At 40.5% G+C, this 24,863-nt stretch overlaps 1 protein-coding gene across 4 annotated transcripts in view; it reads left to right on the plus strand.

The window, feature by feature from the left end:
• The first annotated feature begins 9,812 nt into the window (after positions 1 to 9,812).
• ERICH6 (glutamate rich 6) overlaps positions 9,813 to 24,863 on the plus strand; it is a 44,284-nt gene continuing 29,233 nt past the window's right edge. Inside the window, exons 1-4 of one of the 4 annotated variants that reach the window (XM_056807704.1) lie at positions 9,813 to 10,255; positions 12,476 to 12,545; positions 16,056 to 16,159; positions 24,667 to 24,765. In XM_056807704.1, the coding sequence (XP_056663682.1) occupies positions 10,099 to 10,255; positions 12,476 to 12,545; positions 16,056 to 16,159; positions 24,667 to 24,765 (430 nt within the window). In that variant the 5' untranslated portion in view covers positions 9,813 to 10,098. Of the gene's footprint in view, positions 10,256 to 10,298; positions 10,642 to 12,475; positions 12,546 to 16,055; positions 16,160 to 24,666; positions 24,766 to 24,863 lie in introns of those variants that run through there. The other 3 variants (XM_007502043.3, XM_056807705.1, XM_056807706.1) reach the window with 3 other exon arrangements.

Here is a 24,863-nt window from a genome sequence, read left to right on the forward strand (position 1 = left end):
CTTCATTCTTTCTCAGACCTTACAATGATTCTCCCCACCACCTCCCCCAGCTATGGGCAGGTCAGTAATGCCAAAGTTCAGCCCTCTGGATCTCACCCAGCTTGGAACCAATAAAAGTCACATTCAGTGGGCTGATCAGATTGGAAGCAATATTGCAGAGGGTTTCGAATTAAATGAAAAGAGAGGAAGCAGAGACATCTAGTGTTGTTGGCTTTCTTAAGGAAGTTAGCTAAGCAGGGGAGGAGAGGATGATGGCTAGGGAGAATGGTCAGATCCAATGAATCTTTTTTTTTGAAGGATGGGTGAGATATGGGTGTTGAGGCAGTAGGGAAGTAATCTGTAGATAGGTAGAGACTGAAGATTAGAGGAAGAATGAGGAGGATGGAGGAGGCAATTGGTTAGAGAAACCAGGAAAGGATGAGATCAAGAGAGCATATGAAGGGGTTGGCCTTGGCAAGGAAAATGGTAACTTCTTTGTTTTGATAAGGTGGAGGGAAGTGGGGGAAGATAACTGAATGAATGGAATCTGGAAGAGGAGGAGAAAGAGAAGAGGAGGATGAGCTCTGGGTGAATGTGGACTTTGAGACAAAGTTCTCAGCTAAGCGGATTGGAGGATAAGATGCTGTGGGGGAGTGAGGGAGGAGTATGGGTTTGAAAATGTTTGAAACATGATACTAGCTTAGAGTTTATCACCCCAGCTGTTCCTGGGAGAAAAATATTTGCTACTTCTTAGCTAAATGGCAGTGGACAGAGTTTCTGGGTCTGACATCAAGAAGACCTGAGTTCAAATCTAGACTTATATATACTTACTAACATTGTGACCCTGAGCACGAGACTTAAACACCATTTGCCTCAGTTTCCTCAACTGTAAAATGGGAATAATAACAGCACCTAGCTCACAAAGATATTATGAGGCTCAAATGAGATATTTGTAAAGCACATAACATTATACCTGCCACATAGTAGGTACTTAATAAATATTTATTTCCCCCTCTTCCTTCCCCAGCAGTGTCTTTTTTTGCAGTTATATAAAAACTTTTGTTATAAGCTGTCTTGATTCCAGACATAACCCTTATATACTTACCTCCCTTTTCCAGAAAATGCTTCCCTCAAAAAATATCCCTTAGAGGTCCTGGGTTCAAATTTGACCTCAGACACTTCCCAGCTGTGTGACCCTGGGCAAGTCACTTAACTCCCATTGCCTAGCCCTTACCACTCTTCTGCCTTGGAGCCAATACACAGTATTGACTCCAAGATGGAAGGTAAGGGTTTAAAAAAAAAATATCCCTTAGAAGCAGGACAAGCTTATAGGTTGGGACCCTCAGGTGAAAGATAATCCACTTCAGGTCCTGGCTAAGCCCAAGCCACAGTGGAGTGACTCTTTGAAGCAGCCATCAGTCTCACAAGCTGAAGGTCCAGAGTTTGATCGTTGGAAGGTGGGTGTGATGTATTGGGAGAGACTTCTGGAGACTAGAATATTCATCTGAGGGTCCCCCACTCAGTCTGAAACTGCTAGCCTGGGATTCCCTTCAGGGTGGAGTCCCATGGGAACAGGGAACAAGTACAAACTTTGGGATCTCCAACCTATAAGCTAGTCCTGAAACTTGGGGTTCATCAGATCCCACTAGGCCACAAGTTTGGGGCTCCTAGATTCCATGTGGACACTTCCTAGCTGTGTGACCCTGGGCAAGTCATTTAAACCCATTGACTAGCCCTTATCACTCTTCTGTCTTGAAACCAATACATAGTATTGATTCCAAAGTTTAAAAAGAAGAAGAATTCTTCTTGGGGGGAAGCTAGGTGGCTCAGTAGATGGAGAACCAGACCTAGAGATGGGAGGTCCTGGGTTCAAATGTGACCCCAGACACTTCCTTTGTGGGTAACCCTGGGCAAGTCATTTAACCTCCATTCCCTAGCCCTTACCACTCTTCTGCCTTAAAACCAATACATAGTATTAATTCTAAGATGGAAGGTAAGGGTTAAAAAAAAAAAGAATAAATCTTGGGGCAGCTGGGTAGCACAATGGATAAAGTCCATGCCTGTAGTCAGGAGGACCTGGGTTCAAATCTGACTAGCTAGGTGACTCTGGGCAAGTCATTTAATCCCCCTTGCCTAGCCCTTACTGCTCTTCTCTGTTAGAATTAATACTAAGACAGAAGGTAAGGATTTTAAAAAATTAATGATAAATCTTCTCCATGCAAACTATCCTTAACATGACCATGAGAGTTTAGAGACTTCATACCTTCCTTACATGGAGGTTGGACACATTCTTGGCTGACAATTTGGAGTGTGGTGGCATGGGGAGTCTTTCTTGGTCACCATTTCTCTCCTTGAAAAAGAAATTTGTGGGTGGCAATTCAGCTCTTGGGCATCAATATCTGGGCAGTGATTGGTGCTGCTGAGGACAGAACTGATCCTAGGAAGAAAGACCAACCTTAGCTGTTAGTAGCGTGGGTCCGTTTGTTTTTTCTGTACAAATGTCCTAGTGCCCCGAAAATAAGGGAAGAGAGGAGGGAGAAACCCTGAAAAGTTGGGAGGGGGGCTTCCCCTAGATTTCTTGACATTATGTGCCTATCAATAGACTTTACAGGATGCCCATAGATTAACACATCACTCCTGCTCTTTGTCCCATCCATTCTCTTATTCTGCTCATACATTCCTCTGATTGTTGAATGTTAAGTTCATGACTAATTACTTCTATCAAACAGCATTGAAAATGTATTCATTCCACCCCCCTAAAGTGTCCTGCCTCTTATTTCCACCTACTCCTTTCTTACTCATCCTTAAAGACCTAGCCACTCTGTCTTACCCTTGCTAAGATGGTCTCTCCCTTCCTATGACTCTCATGGTGTCTATCATCAACATGGCTACTTTTTTGGTAAGTTTTTAGTGTTTTTTTTCCCCTCACATTACTTTCAAATCTCCAAATACCTTTCCTCCCTCCTCTTCTCAGACAAAAACATACATTACGCCAAAGAGTAAAACAAAAACAAATCCACTTATTGGCCAAGTGTAGCCTTGCTTGCAATATTTTACACCAGTAGTGTCGAACTCAAATAGATATGGGGGCCAATAAAACATATATAAGGACCCCTGCAGGTCATGTTTTGTATATTTGTATACTTTTTTGTATATAATAACATTATCTATGTTTTGTTGTATTTTTATTTTCTAGTGATAATTTCATCTGCTTCTGGCAGCCCTCAGGAGTGTTGTGGGCTGTGCTCAAGGGGGAGTACATTCTCCTATCTCTTCTTGGAAACCAAACGTGGTCTTTATATTTTCTGAGAATTTAGTTTTGATTTGTCGTTGCTGGTTTATATCATTGCATGTGTCTTTTTCTTGGTTCTGCTTGCTTTGCTCTGCATCAATTCATATAAATCTTCCTTTATTTTTCTGCATCCTTCCTATTCATCATTCTTTACCTTACAGTTTTGTTCTATGACATGAAGGTATTATAGTTTGTTTAGTCATTCTCCAAATCGTGGACATTTTCTTTGTTTCTGATTCTTTGCTACTACATAAAGTGCTTCTAAAGCTATTCGAGTGTATGTGGGAATTTCCTTTTAATTATTAGCCACCTTGGAATATATGCCAGTAGCAGAATCTCTGGGTTAAAGGGTATGAACATTTGAGACACTTTCTTCAGATAATTCCAAATTGCTTTCCAGAGTGGTTGAACTATTTGGCTATTATCACAAACTTCTTTGCAACTTCTGATCTCTTAAATCTCAACAAGCATTTATCTATTAATAAGCAGCACCTACTTTGTGCAGAGAACACTATTCTAAACCTGTAGAATATTTTATTATTCAGTTGTGTTAATCATGTCCAACCTGGGGTTTTCTTGGCAAAGATCCTGAAGTGGTTTGCCATTTCCTTCTCCAGTTCATTTAAAAGATGTTGAAATTGAGGATTAAGTGATTTGTTCAAGGTCACATAGATAGTAAATGTCTGAGATCTGATTTGAACTCAGATCTTCCTGGCACTCTATCCATGGTGCCAGCTAGCTTCCCTTCTATAAAATACACAAATTACATAATCAATCAAGTATTTTTTTTCTTTCCTCAAGTTGCTTTCTTCTTTTTTTAAAATTAATTTATTTGTTGGTAACATTAAAATCCCCAGGTATCTCACCCTCTCCTTGCCCTCCTCATACTATATGCATCACCCAATAAAAAAAGGTATATCTAAATTATGTCTTTCATGCTTCTATTTATCAGTTCCTTCTCTAGAGGTGGGCATTCAAAGTTATTCTTCAAATATTAATTCTGAAGCTGCCTTAACAAGTATTTATTAAGCACTTGCTATATACTAGGACCTGGGTTAAGCATCATCTTTCCCCATGGAGCTCATTGCTTTTTAGGAAAAAAAAAAAGATGGAAAAGATGGAAAGTAAGGGTTTAAAAAAAAAAAAGACCTGATATGTACCAAAAGTAGAACCCGAGTCACTTTTCAAGTTAAGTTAAGTGTTTGTTAACTAAGGTGCTTTCTAGACTCTTTTGTTCTCATTGTAGCAATTAATTTATATTGGTTTAACTTCTAGATGAAATTTTTATAATATATCAATGTCATTTCTGTTGTCCATTTCCCACTTTTGATGTTCAATAGCTTCTTTAAATCATTCCAGGATTCAATCTTCTTAATTTTATGCTATATCTTTTTCTCATTACTATTCTTTTTTTTCTTGTTTATTATGAAATCTGACTTAGTCGTCTGACACACAGCCAAGTGACTGGGGCACCCTGATATTAAGACCACTACGTCTATAAAAAGTTTTTTTCTAACATATGATTGATCACATGGTTCATTGGGGATATGATTGGAGATGTTGACTTTAAATGATCACTCTATTGCAAATATTAATAATATGGAAATAGGTTTTGAACAATGACCCATGTAAAACCCAGTGGAATTGCTTGTTGGCTCCTGGAGGGAGGAGGGAAGAGGGGAGAAAAAGAACATGAATCATGTAACCATGGAAATATATTCTAAATTAATTAAACAAATAAAAATTTAAAAATAAAAATAAAGGTTTTTCTGTATTCAAATGTATTAAATTTTTCATTCTTTGTGATGCTATTTAGCACTCACCATGTGCAGTGAATGCCAATCCTTTTGGGGAAGAAACCATCCTTCAGGACTTGAGGGTCTACTATGATCTCTAAGCCATTTTTTTCTACAGTATCCTCTTTTCCTGTCTATTTCTCCCCATTCTCACCTTTTGCCAGCTCTGCACAGTCACCAAATATCAGAGTGTACATACCAATTGATGTGATATGGAGGGTTTTATCTGGCTCTTCACAAAATTTCTCAACCATTTCACCCTCAAGAGTTGGTGTGTAAGCTGCAGTTATTTTCATGGTAGTCCTTTTGTAAATATCTAGCCTCTGTATTGCAATGTGAGCATGAGTACCACAAACTAATATTTCTTGTAGCTTTGGAGTTCGGAATAACATCCTCTCTGCCAATTCCTTTTTAACTTAGCCTTTCTTCTGACTTCACTTGAGCAAAAAGTTTAAGATTGATTTGGTTTGTGTCCTCCAGCAACATATCTACTTATTGTTCATTGGACTAGGATCTACATTTATTGTACCAACAGTCAAATGAAAATGTGTTAACAGGGGAGAGGGAAGCCAGGTGGCTCAGCAGACCAAGAGTCAAACTGAAAGATGAGAGGTCCTGGGTTCAAATGTGACCTCAGACACTTCCTAGCTGGGTGACCCTGGGCAAGTCACTTAACTCCCATTGCCTAGCCCTTACCACTCTTCTGCCTTGGAATCAATACAGCATATTCATTCTATGATGGAAGGTGAGGGTGTTGTTGTTGTTTTTAATTTGTTGACAGTCAGATAATTGTATAATTCCTAACTCTCTGCCCATCACCACTGTAGAATTACAACAGAGACACACAGAACTGAGGGCTGATTGATTTTTTTTTTAATTTTTCCGTTTTATGGGTTGCCATGGCCAAAAAAAGTTTCCTCACCAGCACCCAGCCTCCTAGTGCTGTGTCTCTCTGTGATAAGCTAAGCTGGTACACAGAGAACAGACTTGGGCTGTTCTCAGGACCATACTTGAAGGATTTCCAGCATGGCAAAACCTGCCAGGACTTGTCCTCTGCTGGCAAATCTTTCGAGAACTTGGGGTCACAATGAAGCATCAAAGTAGGATTTATGATGAGGATTAAATTATAATCATTTGCAATGCCATGCCTGGCTCTATGAGTGATGGAACTGCAGTAACTCAGCTGCACTGTATTAGGATTATAGGCTTATGGCATTTAGAGCTGGAAAGGAATGAAAGATCCAGTCCAAGGATTCTTAAGCTTTCTGAGTTCCATGGATCTCTTTGGCAGCTCAGTGAAGCCAATAGGACCCTTCTCAGAGTAATTGTGGGGGCTTTAAAAAGTTCATAATTAAAGGAAATGGTAAATTCCAGTTGGAGGTTAGTGAAAAGAAAGATGTATTTTCCCCCTTCAAGTTCCCAGCCCCCCTGAAATCTATTCATAGATCCCTTGGGGTGCCCATGCACCCCAGCTTAAGAATTCCTGAACAAATGAATATGAATCTTCTTTAGAATATACAAATGATGGTCCTGCGATTGTTTGGAGATCTCTGTTGATGGGGGACTCACCACTGGTGTGGGCATCGTACCCCACAAACTCAGGCAAACTGTAAGCAGGGAAATTCCTTTGTTCCCTTCTGTCCTTGTGACACCTAACCCAAGAACATCTGATGACTTCTATAAGACTGAGATTATTATCACCCTTGGGCCGTCCTTTTCATTTGAGATGGACCTAGAGATGCACCTCCAGGCTATGCCTGCATGCCATCTCAGATATCCATCTGTCCCCTAAACTATGGGGGTCTTCAGGCAGCCTCCAGTCAGATGACCAACCACCCCAATGCCCAAGTGTTTACCACTCTAGAATCACATCCTCACCATGGCACAGCATCATGTCCTCACTGTTGTAAAGAGTATATTGATGGATTCTGGGAGCAGCCTGCCATCTTGCTGTTCCACCTATACTATCCTCCTGGCCATTCTCAACATTGCTTTCCAAATTAATCAATTTTCTCTTTTTATTTTTAAGCTAAGTTTAAGAATTTTGCATGCTTGCAAAAGGCATCCTTCCTGAACCCCAGGGGTTCTCCTCTGCACCCCACAACTACTATGCAGTCAGAATTCACTATGCCCCAAGGCAGCCCATTGCCCTTTTTTACCAAGACTGAGTGTTGAGCTGCAAAAAAGAGTCTGCAAGTCAGAGATGAGCAGGGAGTGAATTCCAAATATGGCAGTATCCAGTGGGCTAAGATTTGATCCTTACCAACAAAGCTAAAGCTACTTATTCTTAACTGCAGCAGATTGCTACTGGCTCTGCCCACTAGAGCCAAGTTGCCTTCCTTCCTGAAAGCTACACAAAGCCTGGCTTCTGTTGACCTAAGTGGCATAAGAGGGGCCTCCTTGCTGATGGATGTTGCCATAACTACATGCTTGAAATCAAGTCTAGCTACTGAAGGAAGGAGTATGTGTGTATTCAACTGAGAGGAGGAGGGAGGGGAGGACAGAGTAGAGTTCATATCTGAATCTCTCAGAAAGTAATCTGACTATAGAAATTGGAGAAACTGGAAGGGACCTCAGAGGCTATTCCAGGAAAACTGAGGCCTGAGAAGTTAAGCCATATCATCTCCCAGGTCACAGAGGTAGTAAATATCAAGGCTGACATTTAAACCTCGGCCACCCCCAATGGTTTAAAGATCAAGGGATACCCACAATGAAAACAGAACTTATTATGGAGTCAGAGAATCTGGTTTCAGACTCCACCTCTGTCACTGAGTGCCTATGTAAACTTGGGCAAGAGCTTTCTGGGTCTCTGAGTTTCCTTAACTATAGGGGAACCAGATGATCTCTGAGGTCCCTGCCAGCTCTCTATCTGGGGATCTTTACACTACAGAAAAGCATTTATTAAACTCCTACTATGCAAAAAAAAAAAAAAGATATTAGGCTGGTATGAGGTGCAGGGGGCACAAAGTTTACATATTCTCAAGCCCTTGCCCTCATTGAATTTTGTTATTTTTGGTCACTCCTGACTCTTTGTGACCCCACTTGGTGGCAAAGACACTAGAACAGCGTGGATTTTCTTCTCCATCTCATTCAACAGAAGAGGAACTGAGGCAAACAGGGTTAAATGACTTGCCTAGGGTCACACGGATGGCTTGCCATTTCCTTCTCTGGTTCATTTGACAGATGAGGAACTGAGGCAGAGTTAAGTGATTTACCTAGTTGGTTCATATAACTAATAAGTGTCTGAGACCAGATTTGAACTCAGGAAGAAGAGTTCCTGATTCCAAGCTCAGCACTCTGTTCACTGAGCCACCAGCAGAGTTTACAGAACTTGAATAGCTTTGCACTGATTGCTGCCCTGCCTGGAATTTACTCCCTCCTTGTACCTCCTGGTAGAATCTCTTTTCAGCTGTAGCATTGTTTCCTACCCAACGCATTTCCCCCCAAGTCCTAATGCCCTTCCTCCAAACTTCCATTGAGTTCAAATTCAGCCTCAGACACTAGCTGTAATATAATCTTGGATAAGTCATATCACCTCTGTCTGCCTCGGTTTCCTCATCTGTAACACGAGGATAATAATAGCACCTAACTCCTAGGGCGACTGTGAGGATCAAATCAGTTAACATATATAAAGGATTTAAAAACCTTTTAAATGCTACAGAAATACTAGCTATTATTATTCAACTTTAATTTATACACTATTAATTAATGTAATTGATACATTAATTCCATCTATCTTTATGATTGCAATGTCTCCTCCAACAGAATGAGTAGGAATTGGTTTTTTCTTCTTAGAACCCTTACCTTCTGCCTTAGAATCAAGCAGTAGAGCTATCAGGGCTAGGCAATTAGGGTTAAGAAGCTTGCTCAAAGTGACACTGCTAGGGAGAATCTGAGACCAGATGTGAATCTAGAATTGTTTCATTTTTTTTCAATTGTATCATCAGCACCTAGCATGGGCCCTTCACAAATGCTTATTTGTTGACTGATTAATTGGCCCAAGGACTGGTGGGTCTTATCATTGGAAGAAGGTCTCTTAAATCTATGGGGGAAGCAAATAGAGGAAGGGTAGATAAAGGCAGCAGGAAGACCTAATAGGGGGAAAGAAGAGGGATAGGAAGGAAAGAAAATAGATGTTTGTCAACATAAAATAAAAACCCCCTAATTGGTAATTCTGATGGACTTAGGACAAAGAATGCTCCACCTCCAGAGAAAGAACTGCTGAAGCCAGGTGCAGATCAAAGCGTATGATTTTTCACTTTAGGGTGTTGGTGGTTTTATTGGGGTGGGGGGTGTTTTTATATAACTATTCCCTTACAACAAAGACCAATATGGAAGTATATTTTGCATAATAATGCAGATCAAGTTGCTGAAAGGGAAGGGAGAGAGGAAATAATATCCATTTAATATTATCAGAAAACGTATGCTGAAAATTGTTATTGCGTTTAATTGGGGAAATAAAAATATTTTAAAATAAAACTTCTAAAACCCGTAGTTTAAAAAAATTAATACTTAATTTGTGAATTACTGTAACTTGGCTCTCCCACTTTCCTAGCATTGTGACCTTGAACAAATCAATTCCTTTCGACCAGGTTTCGGAGAGCAGACCACCTGGTCTCTTAAAGTCCCTCCGCTATTGAGCACCTCTAGCGCTAGCCCCTGGGTTCCCTTGCCCCAAACCAGGCCAGGTTGGAGCAGCATGGCTGGCGCCTGAGCGGAAGTCTGCACCAAGGGCTCTGCGCATTCTTGGAGGCTACAGGGCACCCGGCACCAGAGAGAGCCCGGAGAAGGTCCAGGGGAGCTTTTTAGGCGCCGCGATCCCTCCCCGGCCAGCTGAGCGTTGCCCTTGGACACGGGACGCAAACACTCGCGGACTCGTGGAGCTCCGAGAAGTCTCGGCACTGACCCCACGCGACGCGTTCTCGCTTGGACAGCCACAGCCCCAGTTCCCACGCTTTTCCAGTACCAGCCCCTCCGGAACCAGCCCCTCCAGACCCAGCCTCGCGGAAGCCGTGTAGCTCCGGCCAGACTATGGCCAGCTCCGACTCCGAGGAGAGCAGCCTCGACACCCAGGAGGAGAGTTACAGCAGCCTTAGCTTCAGTCGCAGCTGCAGCCGCAGCCCCATCAGTGCCTTCGAGGGCGAGTCCAGCAGCCAGCTGTACGATGACAGCCTCGCGCCACAGAGAAGTAGCCGCGCCTCCTCCACCCCCTTTTGGGCCCCGCCGCCCTCTTCATGTCCCTTTAGACTTCTCCATCCATACACGGGCGCGTGGGGTGAAAAGGGCAGCCAGCCTGTGGTGACCTAATCCAGCCTCTGAAGCTTGGCTGTGTGACTTGGAGCAAACCGCCACCCCTCTCTGGGTCTGGTTCCGCCCATTAAAGAGCTCCGAACTCGTTCTTGAACTTTAGGACGCTATTACTGTTTTTGTTTCGTTTTCTGCCCATTTCTGTAACTGATTCCGGAGAGAGAACTCCAGGATAGATCAGTAACTATTCTGCTATGTATGTCCACTTAGAGAGTTGCCCTGGGGCACGGGCAAATTGAGCTGGCTTCTCCAAGTCATACAGCCAATGTAAGTCCAAGGCGAACCCTCGCCGTCCCGTCCCAGCTCCCTCCCCTACACATCCTGTGGCCTCCGCCCTCTTAGCTATATTGGCAGTTTATAATTCCCTAGTTCACCCCGAGGAAACAGGGAGGACCCATGATAGGGCTGAAAGAGGACACCGATTAAGTTAGAGGACCTGAAATCCCAAGCTGTGTGATCATGGGCAAATGACCTCTTTTCTCCAGGCCTCTGTCACTGAATGAGTTGAACAAGACCTCTCAAGTTCTTTCTAGGTCAATCCTGCCTCGGACACTTCCTAGCTGTGTGACCCTGGGCAAATCACTTCACCCTGTTTGCTTCCGTTTCCTCATTTGTAAAACGGAGCTAGGAAAGGAAAATGATAAACCACTACAGGATCTGTGCCAAGAAAACCTAAACTGAGGTCAAGGAAAACAGCACACAGGCTAGCTAGGAGGCTCCGTGGATAGAGAGCCAAGCCTGGAGAGAGAGGGTCCTGGGTTAAAATCTGCTCTCACATCCTTCCTAGTTGTGTGACTATAGGCAAGTCACAACCTCAGTTGCCCAGTCTTTACACAAGATTGATTCTAAGACAGAGGGGAAGGAAGGAAGGAAGGAAGGAAGGAAGGAAGGAAGGAAGGAAGAAAGGAAGGAAGGAAGGAAGGAAGGAAGGAAGGAAGGAAGGAAGGAAGGAAGGAAGGAAGGAAGGAAGGAAGGAAGGAAGGAAGGAAGGAAGGAAGGAAGGAAGGAAGGAAGGAAGGAAGGAAGGAGGAAGGAAGGAAGGAAGGAGGAAGGAAGGAAGGAAGGAAGGAAGGAAGGAAGGAAGGAAGGAAGGAAGGAAGGAAGGAAGGAAGGAAGGAAGGAAGGAAGGAAGGAAGGAAGGAAGGAAGGAAGGAAGGAAGGAAGGAAGGAAGGAGATTGAATCAAGCGATCTTTCCATAATCAGAAGAGAGGTTAGCTTTACAATTCAAACTTTTCTCCATCATTAAAGCTTCTGAGCTTCAGTTACCTCCCCAGTAAAATGTGGACGCAATCATTGCACTGCCTCCCCAGCAGAGCTGTTGGGAGGATCAGATGAGGCAATGTCTGTGAAACCTTTGTAAACCATAAAGGGTCTGGCTAACAATAGCTTACATTTTCTAGAGCAGAGGTTCTTAATTTTCTATTTCATAGAGTTGACGGTCTGGGAAAGTCTCTTCTCAAAATAATCTTTTTAAATGCATATAAAGCAAAACAGAATCACAAAGGAAGCCAAAAATTAGTGAAAATAAGGATGTAATATTTTCCACCCAAATTCATGTATTCCCAAAAATCTGTCCATGGTCCATGTCCCACTTGTTAAGAACCCCTGATGGGGTATTTTAAGGTTTACCGAGCACTTTACATACATGATCACATTTGATCCTTACCACATCCCTGTACGGTAGGTATTATCCCAATTTGACTGAGACCCAGAGAGCTTAAGTGATTTGCCCAGGGTCCCACAGCTGCTAGGGGGCAGGATTCAACACCATCTCAGCAGACAAGTTCACTACCCAAATATAAGGTAGCATATTTGTATCACTCTTAGCTTTCAGATTGACTGGTACAGATCCCCCACCCTGTCCCACCAAAGAAGTTCATTGTCCTGGACTTCCTCAAAAAGATGCTTTCCTGACCTTTCCTCAAATACTTTTGAAAACAAAGCCATGCTCATCTCTAACCCAGCCCCCAGCCTTCTTCTTCCCTACCTCTAGTCCCTACCCATGAATGGTCATCCTTAGGCCTGTCCTGCAAAGGTAGATGCTTCTTCAAAGAGAGCAGGGAGAAGGGGCCAGAATTGAAAAGACTTTTCGTTCCGCAGATCTTGGGATTCCCAGGGCACTCAGTACATATAGAAGAGAGTCATCATATTCCTTCCAGGAATTCCCTAGGTAAGAAAACAATTTTTAGCTGCCTAGTAAACAGCAGGGTGTGGGTAAGTCTAGTAAGCAAATTGTCGTTTTAAAAATTCGTTTAAAAGTGTTGGGAAATTAAAATATTTTAAATGAAATTAAAATAAAAATTCATTTAAAAAGAAAAAGAAAAAAGAATGTAACCTTCTCTCCCAAATTCATTCAGCAAATTATTTACAGAGCACACACATGGTGGGAACCACTACAGGGAGGAAATACAAAGAATGAGATTATATTGATGCCCTCCAGGAGCTTATGGTTTAGGAAGGGTAGAAAAGACAAATATGGACATGGTTACAATACACAGAAGGGTGTCTAAATACCACATAAGCAGTTTAGGCAATAAGTGAGAGTAATTTAGAAGATTATTTCCAGCAGGTGGTCAGAGGGAGTGTGAAACAAGATGCCAGGATGCTTAAGAAGATATCAACATGCATAGTGAAGCTCTGCATGTAAGGACTACAGATGGGGAAAAGAGAAAAAGTGAGGCATGTACTGAACTCCTTGAAAAAAGCAGAGGAGATGGGGCAGCTAGGTGGCTCAGTGGAAAGCAAGCCAGGCCCATTAGCAATAGGTTGTGAGTTCAAATCTGGCCTTGGAACATTCTCTGAATGAACCTGGGTGAGTCACTTAACCCCAATTGCCTAACCCTTAACACTCATCTGCCTTAAACTGATGCTTAGTATTGATTCCAAGACAGAAGGTAAGGATTTTTTTAAAAAGGCATTGTATCAGCAAGTGGGTGATTCTCAATCTATTTCATTTCAGGACCCATTTACACTCTTAAAAATTATTTAAGACTTCCCCAAAGAGCTTTTGTTTATATGGGTTCTATTGATAGTTACCTGATTAGAAATTAAAATATTATAAAAATAGTTTTGACCTGTTGAACCCACAAAAAGCACCCCTAAGGGTCCCTGGACCACCCTTTGGGAACAGCTACTCTTGACAGATGCTTTGAACCTCAGAGAAAAGGAAGTGTCAGGGCTAAGGCAGCAGAAGGAAAGTATAAATGTAGCTAGCATTGGGAAGCAAGTCATATGCCTGCTCCTACCCTACCGGGTCATATGGATACCAGGAAGGTATAATCTTCCATGAAGAGAGAGGCTAGAAATTCTGTATCTTCTGGGGAGAACAAGGATTCCTTGAGATCCAGGAAACGGGAAGTCTGGGAGAGGAAAAGATTCAGGACAAATAAGGTGGGGTTTTCAGAAGGCACAAGAAATGGAAAGGACAGAGAAGGATGTGACCTGGGAAGGAGAAGGCTAAGATGCTTAACGATGAGAGTGGGAAGAGAAGGAGCTGATGTCAACTTGGAACAATCTCACCCTCTAAGATCCTATTAGAACCAAGGGTAGGATATGGGGAAGGGAAGCAGGGCAGGAGAGATAGACCAGTGTATTCCCCAGATTTTCTCCATACATCAAGTTGCTGATAATGGAGGAAGAAGAGAAGATGGAATCAGACTCTGGCTCAGTATGTGCCTGGGCCAACAGGTCTCCATTCTGAACTCAACCTTTGGCACCAGCTCCTTAAAGTGACAAAGTGACAGAAGATGAGCTGCTTGGGCTCGAGGGCCACCAGTGGTTCTCTGTACCATTGGCCTCCCTTAAACAGCTCTTTGACCTCTGATGTGCTGGCCTAAAGCACAAGTCCATAGTATGTCCATCTCATCTTTCTCTTCAATGGAATGAAGCATCTGTAGACTTTGGAGACTTTGAGCCCTCACTAAGACATAACGAATCATATGTCGTGAGGGTTTTTGGAAGATCACGACAAAGTGTGGTTGCCCATAGAAATTCATCAGCCTGGTATGCCAATTCCCTGCTGTCATGCTTCATGGGTTCTGGATAATGAATGAGGCTTTTTTGTTTTCCTAGTCATCAACAGAGGGAAGCAGGACTGTGTAGGTGCTCCCATGTTTTTTATTTTTTATTTTTTGACTTTGAGATTTTTTTTTGTATTTATTTATTTATTTTTAAACATTATTTTATTTGGTCATTTCCAAACATTATTCATTGGAAACAAAGATCATCCCATGCTTTTTAGCATGATGTTTTAAATCACAAAATAAACACCTTTATGTCATGGAAAATCGAATTTTCTGGCATTAAAATATTCATATTGATAAAAAAACAATAATAAGTCTACCCTGTGGCATCTCCCTATGTGTTCAACTCAATTCAACAAATTCGTATTAAGTACTGTTTTTTAAACCCTTATCTTCTGTCTTAATTATTGGTTCCAAGGTAGAAGAGCCATAAAGGCTAAGCCATTGGAGTTAAGTGACTCACCCAGGGTCACACAAGCAGGAAGTGTCTGAGGCCAAATTCAAACCTAAGACCTGCTGCCCTTTAAGCCCTTTCTAAGTTCAAGACATTGGGTATCCTAAGCAGCCACCTGCCTTGCGTCCTGTACTTTATCTTGCCTGGTGTTCTTCAGAGTCTTCCTAAGACAATACAAATGGAAGTGATTCCATTTTCTGGCATGATGCTGGTAGATTCTCCAAGTTTCCCAGCATCGTACAAAGTCATCAGCCTCACACTCTTCCACCATCCTCGAAGCCCAATGGCAGGATGGAAGTTAAGACCACTGGTGCTAGCTCAGGATGCATTCAGAGAGTGATCTGGGGGTCTTCGATGGCTAACCAGCCTCTGAGCACTCCACAGCACCTGCTTCCATCACCCTCATTGCCTGTTGTAACAAATTATTCACATCCTGCTATTCTGCCAGGAAAGTTTTCACGGTGCTGGGTAGATACCCTTCTGACTTACTTCGTCAGTTCTCCTTCCTGGTACAGCCCATCTGCAGAGACCGTTTTATCAGGATGTGGCTGCAGTGCATGCTTCTGGAAGCCACAGGTGAGAGTTGGGTGGCAGCCAGATACAAAAGGTGGCTGAACAGCCCTGAAAAAGGGTACCAGAAGTACTAGTCTTCCCTCAAAACCCCATATGCCCCTTCATCTATGGAAAGCAGTTAGGAATATCAGACACTTTTTTTTTTCTTGTAAAAAAAATACTAGTTTGGGGCTGCCTGGTAGCTCAGTGGATTGAGAGTCAAACCTGGAGACAGGAGGTCCTGGGTTCAAATATAACCTCAAACACTTCCTAATTGTGTGACCCTGGGCAAGTCACTTAACCCCCATTGCCTAACCCTTACCACTCTTCTGCCTTGGAACCAATGCACTGTATGATCCTGAGATGGAAGGTAAGGGTTTTTAAATAAATAAATGTTACTGTTCTATATACAAGTATTATTTGGGTATTAAATAGTTCTCCTGTTTGATGATTCCTGTGTAAATTTGAGTTTCTCAAAGAGTGGTTCTCAGATTATCCTTTCAACACCATACCTTGCTGATGGTATGGTACAGTGGCTCTAGAATCCATAGGATCTGAATTCAAATCTCATTTCTGATGCTTACTGCTTATGGCAAATTTTGCAAATCATTTAACTTACATTTACAAATGTAACCTTTTGTCTGAACTTCAGGGAACAGATCATTCAAAGTTTTCCAAGATTATATATTGGAATTGATGCCTCAGTGCAGACAGATGCCAGCTGGCTTCAAAGTCGAGCCAGGAAAAGACAAAAAGGTAAGTAATTGGATTTCTCAAGGTCTTCATTCATACCAGTAGATGAAACAACAATACCCTTTCTGATCTTTTGGTACAGTGGAAAAGGCAATGACTTGAGAGTCAAAGGACCTAGGTTCAAATCTTACTTCTTATGCTTACTGCCTGTGTGACCATGGACCAGGGGCATTTAATCTCCCTGAGCCTCAGTTTCTTCATTGATAAAATGAGGGGGTGGGACAAGAAAACGTTGAAGGTCCATTTTATCATCCTAAATGATCCTATGATGTCCCCAAACATAATAGACATGAAATAGACAGACCTTGTACACTTGGGTGATGCATACAACCTTTTCTTGCTATTATATTGTGTCTAGACACAACTAAAATTATCCAAAGTCAAACAGAAGAACTAAAACTATGAGAAACAGAATAGAATCTAATTCTTCACTCTGGGAAGAATAATTTCTTTAGCTTCAATCTTGAGTTGTCCTGAAACCCCTTCTAGATTTATTTATTTTGGAAGAAGTCAAACATAGAGGAGAAGTATACTGATTTCTATAAGGAAGAAGTCTGAACTGGAAGATTACTCACTCAAAATGAGGTAGGTGGTCTGTGCTAGGAAATGTTGAATAACCAGGTCTCAAAAAGAAAGAAGGAAAGTACCCATGACACACTTTAAATTGAATCAGCGTTATGAAACATTTTCTCTATCACTTTCTTATTTAAAATTTTATTTAATTGATTAATTTAGAGTATTTTTCCAGGATTACAAAAATCAGGTTCTTTCCCTCCCCTCCCCTAAACCCCCTCCCATAGCTGATGCACAATTCCACTGGGTTTTACATGTGTCTTTGGTCAAGACCTATTTCCATATTATTGCTTTTTGCACTAGGATGATCATTTAGGGTTTATAACCCCAATCATATCCCCATTGACACTTGTTCTCTATCACTTTCTTAAGTTTAGATAATGAGCAAAACAGTAAATGAAACTCTTATTTGTAGCTTTTTCCCTGTCATGGTTCTCATTGATGCTTTCCAAAAAGATTGCATCCATTATGACTCCACAATCAGTATAATGGCATGCCTAGCTTTCTACATGGGCAGCATTTGCTATTCTTTTTTTTTTTAAACATTATTTTATTTAGTCATTTCCAAACATTATTCATTGGAAACAAAGATCATTTTCTTTTCCTCCTCCCCCCCCTCAGCATTTGCTATTCTTAATACAGAATATAATTATTGATCTCAAAGAGAAGATCTCACTCCCCAAGACAATGAGTTCTTTTGTGATATAGACCCCAGCCAGTTCCCAGAGGTCCCACAGCTAGGGAAGTCCTTGGGCATTCTAAAATCTATTCTTTGATCCCCTTCTCTCTTGTCCATGCTCATGATCTTTCATACGAAATCATTCTAGGAGTTACAGCCTGAAATTCCTTTTAACTCCCATCATATCCTTGGGTAGGAGACTGTATCCCTTTAAAATCATGCTAGGGACTCTACTAGGAAAACTGCAAATAATCTGGGTGGAACAGAGTAAGAATGTTCCTTCCAGTCCTCCAAAATGCCCTTGGCCGCCCTACAAACCAGCTCAGGAACGAGACTGACAATGGACCAGGCACTAAGGAGAATTAGGAACTATTAACCACCATGTGAAAGGATGCTCTGAATCATTAATAATAAGAGAAATGCAGATGTGAACAAAGTGAGCTTTCACTGTGCACCGAGAGAGAAAACTGGCAAAGATGGCAAAAGATGGGAATCCCCAGATGGAGGAGGTTATTGAAAGATGCCCTGGGGATGGAGCTGTGGACTATTCTGCGTCTATTCTGGAAAGCAGTTTGGCATTTTACAAAGAAAATGGTGAAAAGATTCACATCCTTTAAGCCAGAGGTTTCACTGCTAGACACACACACACATATACATATCTACCTACATATGGGTATCCTTTCTACATCATGGAGGGGTAGAAGCACAGCATTGCCATAATCTAGAAAACCCACATAAACTTTTTTGGCCCTCCCTTCATATCAGAAAAGTGAATTTTTTCTTTTTCCTTTTATAGAGTACTTACAGTACCTTATATGCATTTATGAGTTACTACTCAACTTTTAAAAAGATCTCTACATATCTAGCTTCTGTGTGTCATCTGCTGCTTTTGCATTCTTTTTGCAAACTAACTTTTTACTCATTTTAATGTTTAAAAAGGAATCTATATTTATGGTATTAAAAAGATAAAATATTTGTATATTATTCAATACTATAAATATATTTTATGAATTTCTGAGTTTTTACTGGTTTTTGTGTGTCATCTTTGGCTTCCACAAAACTCCCCCAAAATATCCATTTCTCATGCCAACCCATGATATATCAAAAGCATTATGGGGAGAGTTGTGTTGTGGAAGGAATACTGTTCTCTCTCTCTCTCTCTCTCTCTCTCTCTCTCTCTCTCTCTCTCTCTCTCTCTCTCTTTCTCTCACTCTCTCTCTCTCTCTCTCTCTCTCTCTCTCTCTCTCTTTCTCTCACTCTCTCTCTCTCTCTCTCTCTCTCTCTCTCTCTCTCTCTCTCTCTTTGTCTCTATCTCTGTCTGTCTCTCTGTCTCTCTGTCTCTGTCTCTCTCTGTCTCTCTGTCTCTCTCAGTCTCTGTCTCATATATATGTATATACAATTTATATTTTTGTATATTATATATTTTATTTATTTTATATAAAGTCCTGCCTTTCAGAAACTACTGGGTCCTCTATGGGGTAATTTTAGATTCATATGTCTTAACTGACTGAAATACCATCCCAGATTCAATATATATATTACAAGGAAGTCAGTGCCAAAAACGTCCCTCATATATCCCAAAATATAGCAGCATTTTTTTTATATTGTCAAAGAATTAGAAACAAATTAGATAACCATCCGTGGGGGGATGGCTCTTGTATTACATTACAAGTTGTATTATAAGAATGTGATGGAATATAATTGATCTGTAAGAACTGATGACTATGGCAAAGCAGGATAAGACTTATATGAATTGATGCAAAGTGAAATAAGCAGAACCAAGAAACTAAAATAAATGCTACAACAATGGAAATGGAAAGAATAACAAAGCAACTGAAACTGAATGCTGAAACATTATAATAACCAAGCTTTGCCCCAAAGGAGAGATACACAAAGGCACGGCTCCCTACTACTTTGCAGAGATGAGGGTATATAGCTTTGCAATGCTTGGGGTACTATCAGATTTTTGTAGAAAGATACATTAGTTTATTTTATTTATTTATTTTTTTAAACCCTTACCTTCCATCTTGAAGTCAATACTGTGTATTGGCTCCAAGGCAGAAGAGTGGTAAGGGCTAGGCAATGAGGGTCAAGTGACTTGCCCAGGGTCACACAGCCGGGAAGTGTCTGAGGCCAGATTTGAACCTAGGACCTCCTGTCTCTAGTCCTGGCTCTCAATCCACTGCCCCCATACATTAGTTTATTTTTAATAGACTTCCCCCCTCCCTCTTTTTTTATTATTTGTTGTAAGGGAGAGGGAGGGTGCTATATTGGAAAATGTAGGTAGATATAAAAACAAATGCTATCCATAGAAATTAATTTTAAAGGGCCAGGTAGAGATGGGGAAATACTTTGCTTTCCTTATCACTATCAATTAAAATGCTGTATTTCTTTTTTTCCCCCATGGTTACATGATTTGTATTCTCTCCCTCCCCTCTTCCCTTCCCCCTCCTGGAGCTGACAATCAATTCCACTGAATTATACATGTATAATTGCTCAAAACCTATTTCCATATTAATTATTTTTGTAATAATCTCTTAAAACCAAACCCCCAAATCAAATACCCATCCAAACAAGTAATAACTCATGTTTTCTTCTGGATTTCTACTCCCACCGTTCTTTCTTTAGATGTGGATAGCATTCTTTCTCCGAGGTACCTCAGAGTTGTCCTGATCATTACATCGATTTAAGTAGCAGAATCAATTACATCCCACAATGTTTCACGTTCTGTGTACGTTGTTCTCCTGGTTCTACCATTTCACTCTGTATCTGTTCATGGAATTCTTTCCATTTCCTATAGAAATCAAGCAGTTCATCATCCCTTAAGCATAATAGTATTCCATCACCATCATAGACCACAATTTGCTCAGCCATTCCTCAATCAAGGGATATTCCCTCAATTCCCAATTTATTTTGACACCACAAAAAGCATAGCTATAAATGTTTTTGTACAAACAGAACCTTTCCCATTTTTAAAAATCTCTTTGGGAAACAAACCCAGCAGGGGTATAGCTGGAACAAAAGGCAGGCATTCTTTTAAAGCCCTTTGGGGACAATTCCATATTGCCTTCCAGAATGGTGGGATCAGTTTACAACTCCATCAGCAATGCATTCATGTCCCATAAATTGCTGTATTTCTTACAAAATCATATAATCATAGAATACTATAGTTGAAAGACTCGTCTCCCTGATCCCCTCATGAGGATGGGCAATCACATGCCTCATCACAGAATTCCAATATCCTTGCTGACCTAGATAGAAAGATCAAGTTAGATCTGGTTAGGTTTGGTTTGGTTTGACTTCATATAGGTATCAGGTTGCCAATGTGACCATATAATGCCACCCTCCCTAATTCATTAAACCTTAGTGGCTCCCTATTATCTCTAGGATCAAATATTAAATCTTGGATTTTGGCTTTTTAAAAGCCCTTCTCAACCTGATTCCCTTCTTCCTTTCTAGTCTTCTAGCACCTTAATCCTCTCCATATATTTTTCAGTGCTGTGGCAATGGCTTCCTTGCTGTTCTTTCCACAAGACACTCCATCCCCTGATTTTTAGCACTTTCAGTGGCTCTGACTTATTCCTGGAATGCTCTCCCTACTTGGTACTACATGGCATCTTTCACATGCCAGCTAGAAACCTACCTTTTATGAGAAGTCTTTTCTGTTTCCCCTTAACACTAGTGCTGTCTCTTCGAGGTTTTCACCATTTTCACTTGGATATATTTTGCTTGTACATAGTCGTTTGCATGTTGTCTCCCCCACTAGACTTGAGCTTCTTGAGAACAAAGACTGATTATTTTTTTACCATCTTTCTTCCTTTCTTTCTTTATGTCTCAAACTTGATTTTCTCTTTTGTTTTTTCTTTAAACCCTAATTAATTCTATTTTATATCCCCCTCTATAAAAAATACCTCATACAGAATACTTTAATATTTGCAAAGTATTTTACATGTAAAAAAGAAAAGTGGTACACAAAGTGAAAATAGGGAGAGAGGTCTTATCTGTTGGGCCTGAGGCAATGCACATGACACCCTTTTTGGAACCTTTCTCCTAGTTGATGCCTATCATTTATTTTGTCTGGTATTCAGCTGTAAATGTTAATATATCCAATGTCTGGCTAGAGATGTCTGTGGGATGTTGTATTTACAATTTTGGTCCATAGATGTTTTCTGGCTTCAGTATCTTCTTTGTTGTCCCATTTAATTTGTCCCTTGGTATTGTCACAGATAATTTGACCCAGACTGACAACAATACAACACACACCAGGATATAGCTACATAAACCTTTTTACTTAAGAGTTCTATGTTTTATTCTCATTTTTTATTTAATTCAATAACATAACATAATTCAATAATATAAAGCCAGACTGCAGTGTGCTATTCAAATTACTTGGCTTCCCTTACAATTTTATATTTCATTCTATGGATCAGATTTGATTTGATTTTTAAAATATTTGATTATTTTCTTGTTACTGTCTTACTAATGGTATATTCATTTTTAAATTATTTTATTTTTTAAAAAGCTTTATTTATGCCTTTTATTTTTATATCACAGACATTTCCATATAGACTTCCTCTAGACAAAAGAACCCTACCCTCCCTTCCTTTCAACAAAGGAAAATATCTAAACCAAAGAATACAATGATTACCTCTTTATAAGAATGTAGATCAGGACTGTGAGGACTTTGTGTTATTTAATCTCATCTGGACCCTCACTACCCAGAAAGGCAATCCTTTGAAACCTCCTTAATCAATTCACTATCTCACTCACCATATCAGCTTTTCCAAATTTTTGCCTCCCTCCTCATATCTCTCAAGGTTCTTCTTTCTCTCACCCTCTCAGCTGAGAATTTTGTCTAATATTTCACCCAAAAATTGAGGCCAATCTCTGAAACCACTTTCTCTCATCGCTTTCCCATCTCAGAAAAAGGCATCATCCAGATGCCTGCTGCCACCACCTTCTCTTCCTCTCTTGTCTCACATGAAGAACTGACCCTTTCTTACTGCTATAGCAAATGCCACTACATGACAAAGTAATCCCATTCTATCTGTTTTCTAAAATAGACTTCCTCCTCTTTCTCACTGTTGTTCAATTTCTTCCTGACTGCAAATATACTCATGTCTACTTCATCTTCCAAAAAAGCTGCATTTGATTCATCCTGTTCCATTACCTATCATAACTCTTTTCCCTTTTGTAGTTAAACTCCTTGGTAAGGCCATCTACACCAGTTGCCTCCATTTCCTATTATTTTCTTCTCACTATCTTCTTAACTCTTTCTGGGCTTGTTAATGACCACATTACTTAACTGAAATTATTCTCTCCCAAGCAACTAACCATCTCTTAATTTCCAATTTTTATTCTTCTTGATCTTTCTGTAGTTTTTCGGACACTCTCTTTTCCCTGGATTTTCTTGACATTACTTCCTTGTGGTTATTCTCCTAATCATCTAACCAGTTTTTCTTAGTCTCTGCTGGATTTTCATTTAGGTCATGCCCTCTAATCCTGGGTGTTCCCCTAGAACTCTGTCTTGGGCCTTCTTCTCTACTCCTTATATTCTCATCTCAGCTCTCATATATTCAATTGCCATTTCTATGCTGATGATTCTTAGTTCTATTTCTTAAACCTGAACCTTTCTCCTTATCTCTAGTCTTAAATCTTCAACTGTCTATTAGATATCTCAAACTTGATGTCCTGTAGATGTCTTAAACTCAATAAATCCAAAACGGTTTCCCTCCAAACTCTCCCTTTTTCTTAACTTCCTTATTGCTGCCAAGGGCACCACCATGCACCCAAGTTTGCAACCTAAATGTCATCCTAGATTCTTTGCTCTTTCACTCTTGTCCCTCAATAGCTAATTTGTAACAGAGTAGCTAGGTGGCCCAGTGGGTAAATAAAATCTCTTGCATAGTCCCCCTTCTCTCCTCTGACATGCCACCAATCTGGTTCAATCTTTTATCACTTCATACCTGGTGTACTTACTGGCTGGTATCCTTACCATAAATCTCTCTACACTCCAGTTCATCCTTCACTCAGCTGTCAGATTAATCTCCCTAAAGTACATATCACCCCCTGTTGAATACATTCTAGTAGTTCCCAGTTGCCTTCTGGATCAAATATAAAATCCTTTGACATTCAAAGTCCTTCATAACCTGTTCTTTCTTCTTACCCTCCTCAATTCTGTGATCCAGTGACACTGGCCTCTGTTGTTCCTTGCACAAGACATTCCATTCTCCCAACTCTAGGTATTTTCACTGTCTCCTGCTTTCCCTCTCTGTCTCTTGACTTCCCCATCTTCCTTCAAGTCTCAGCTAAAATCTCACATTTATATGAAGGCTTTCTCAATCCCCCTTAATTCTAGTGCCTTTTTTCTGATGACTATCTCCAATTTATCCTTCATACAGTGTGTGTAAACATGATTACTTATCTATTGTTTCCCCAATTAGTCTATGAGCTCTTCAAGAGAAAGGATAGTCTTCTGCCTTTCTTCATCTGCCCAGCACTTAGCACATAGTAGGTGCTTAATAAATGTTTATTGACTAACTGGTTGGCACCTGACAGATGCCTCCCAAACAGAAGAGTGAGGGATACCCTCATTTCTTTGCCCTCATGTCATTATAATTATTCCACATCTTTACATCATCATATTCATGTTCCAGAAAACATATTAATACTGTACTCAATTTTAGGTACAATTCTGCTGGAAACAACTTCTATTAACATTCATCTAAGCCATGCATTTTCTATCTGAGAGAGAGAAATGTCCAAACTGTCCAAACAGTTCCTAATGTTGTAGGACATTTTTCTACCTCAAAAAAGGTAACATTTATAAAAATCTTGAAGAAAAAGTCACATTGTGTCAATATATAATTTTGATTTCCAGGACAATAACCCCTAACAGTAGTAATTTAATTTTCCATCACAGCTGGCCCTCCCTGGCCATTCCCCTCATACACATTTTCCTACGAAGAAAAGTCCAGAAAGGGCTTGAGGCTAGAGAAAATATTATTTCTTAATATTTTCCATTGACCTAAAAAGGGTTTTTTTTATATGCGTCTACATCATTATGTATATGATTTTCCTGGTTTGGTTTCTTCACTGCATTAATTTTTTTCTCTGGATCACTGAATCTCTTATATTTGTTATTTTTTATGACACAATAATAGTGTTCCACTCATCACTTATGATGGTTTGCCTTTGTAAGGCCCGTATTAACCACTTAGAGTTTCAGTTTTGGGCCCATTGTTTGTCACCATTTCAGCAATGGAAAACCAATCCCAGAAGAAGAGTGACAAAGAAGCAAGAAGGAAAAAAAAACTAAAAAAAATAAAGGGTGCCCTACGCAAATTAGCAACAATCCGTGAGTAATCCTTTCTTTCTTTCCTTCTTTCTTTGTTCATTTGTTTGTCTTGGGTTTAGGGAATGAAAGAGAGATAGCCAAGCCTAGAATGGTAGTGT

This window comes from Monodelphis domestica, chromosome 8 (assembly GCF_027887165.1).
Source record: "Monodelphis domestica isolate mMonDom1 chromosome 8, mMonDom1.pri, whole genome shotgun sequence".
In the NCBI taxonomy this organism is placed as follows: Eukaryota; Metazoa; Chordata; class Mammalia; order Didelphimorphia; family Didelphidae; genus Monodelphis; species Monodelphis domestica.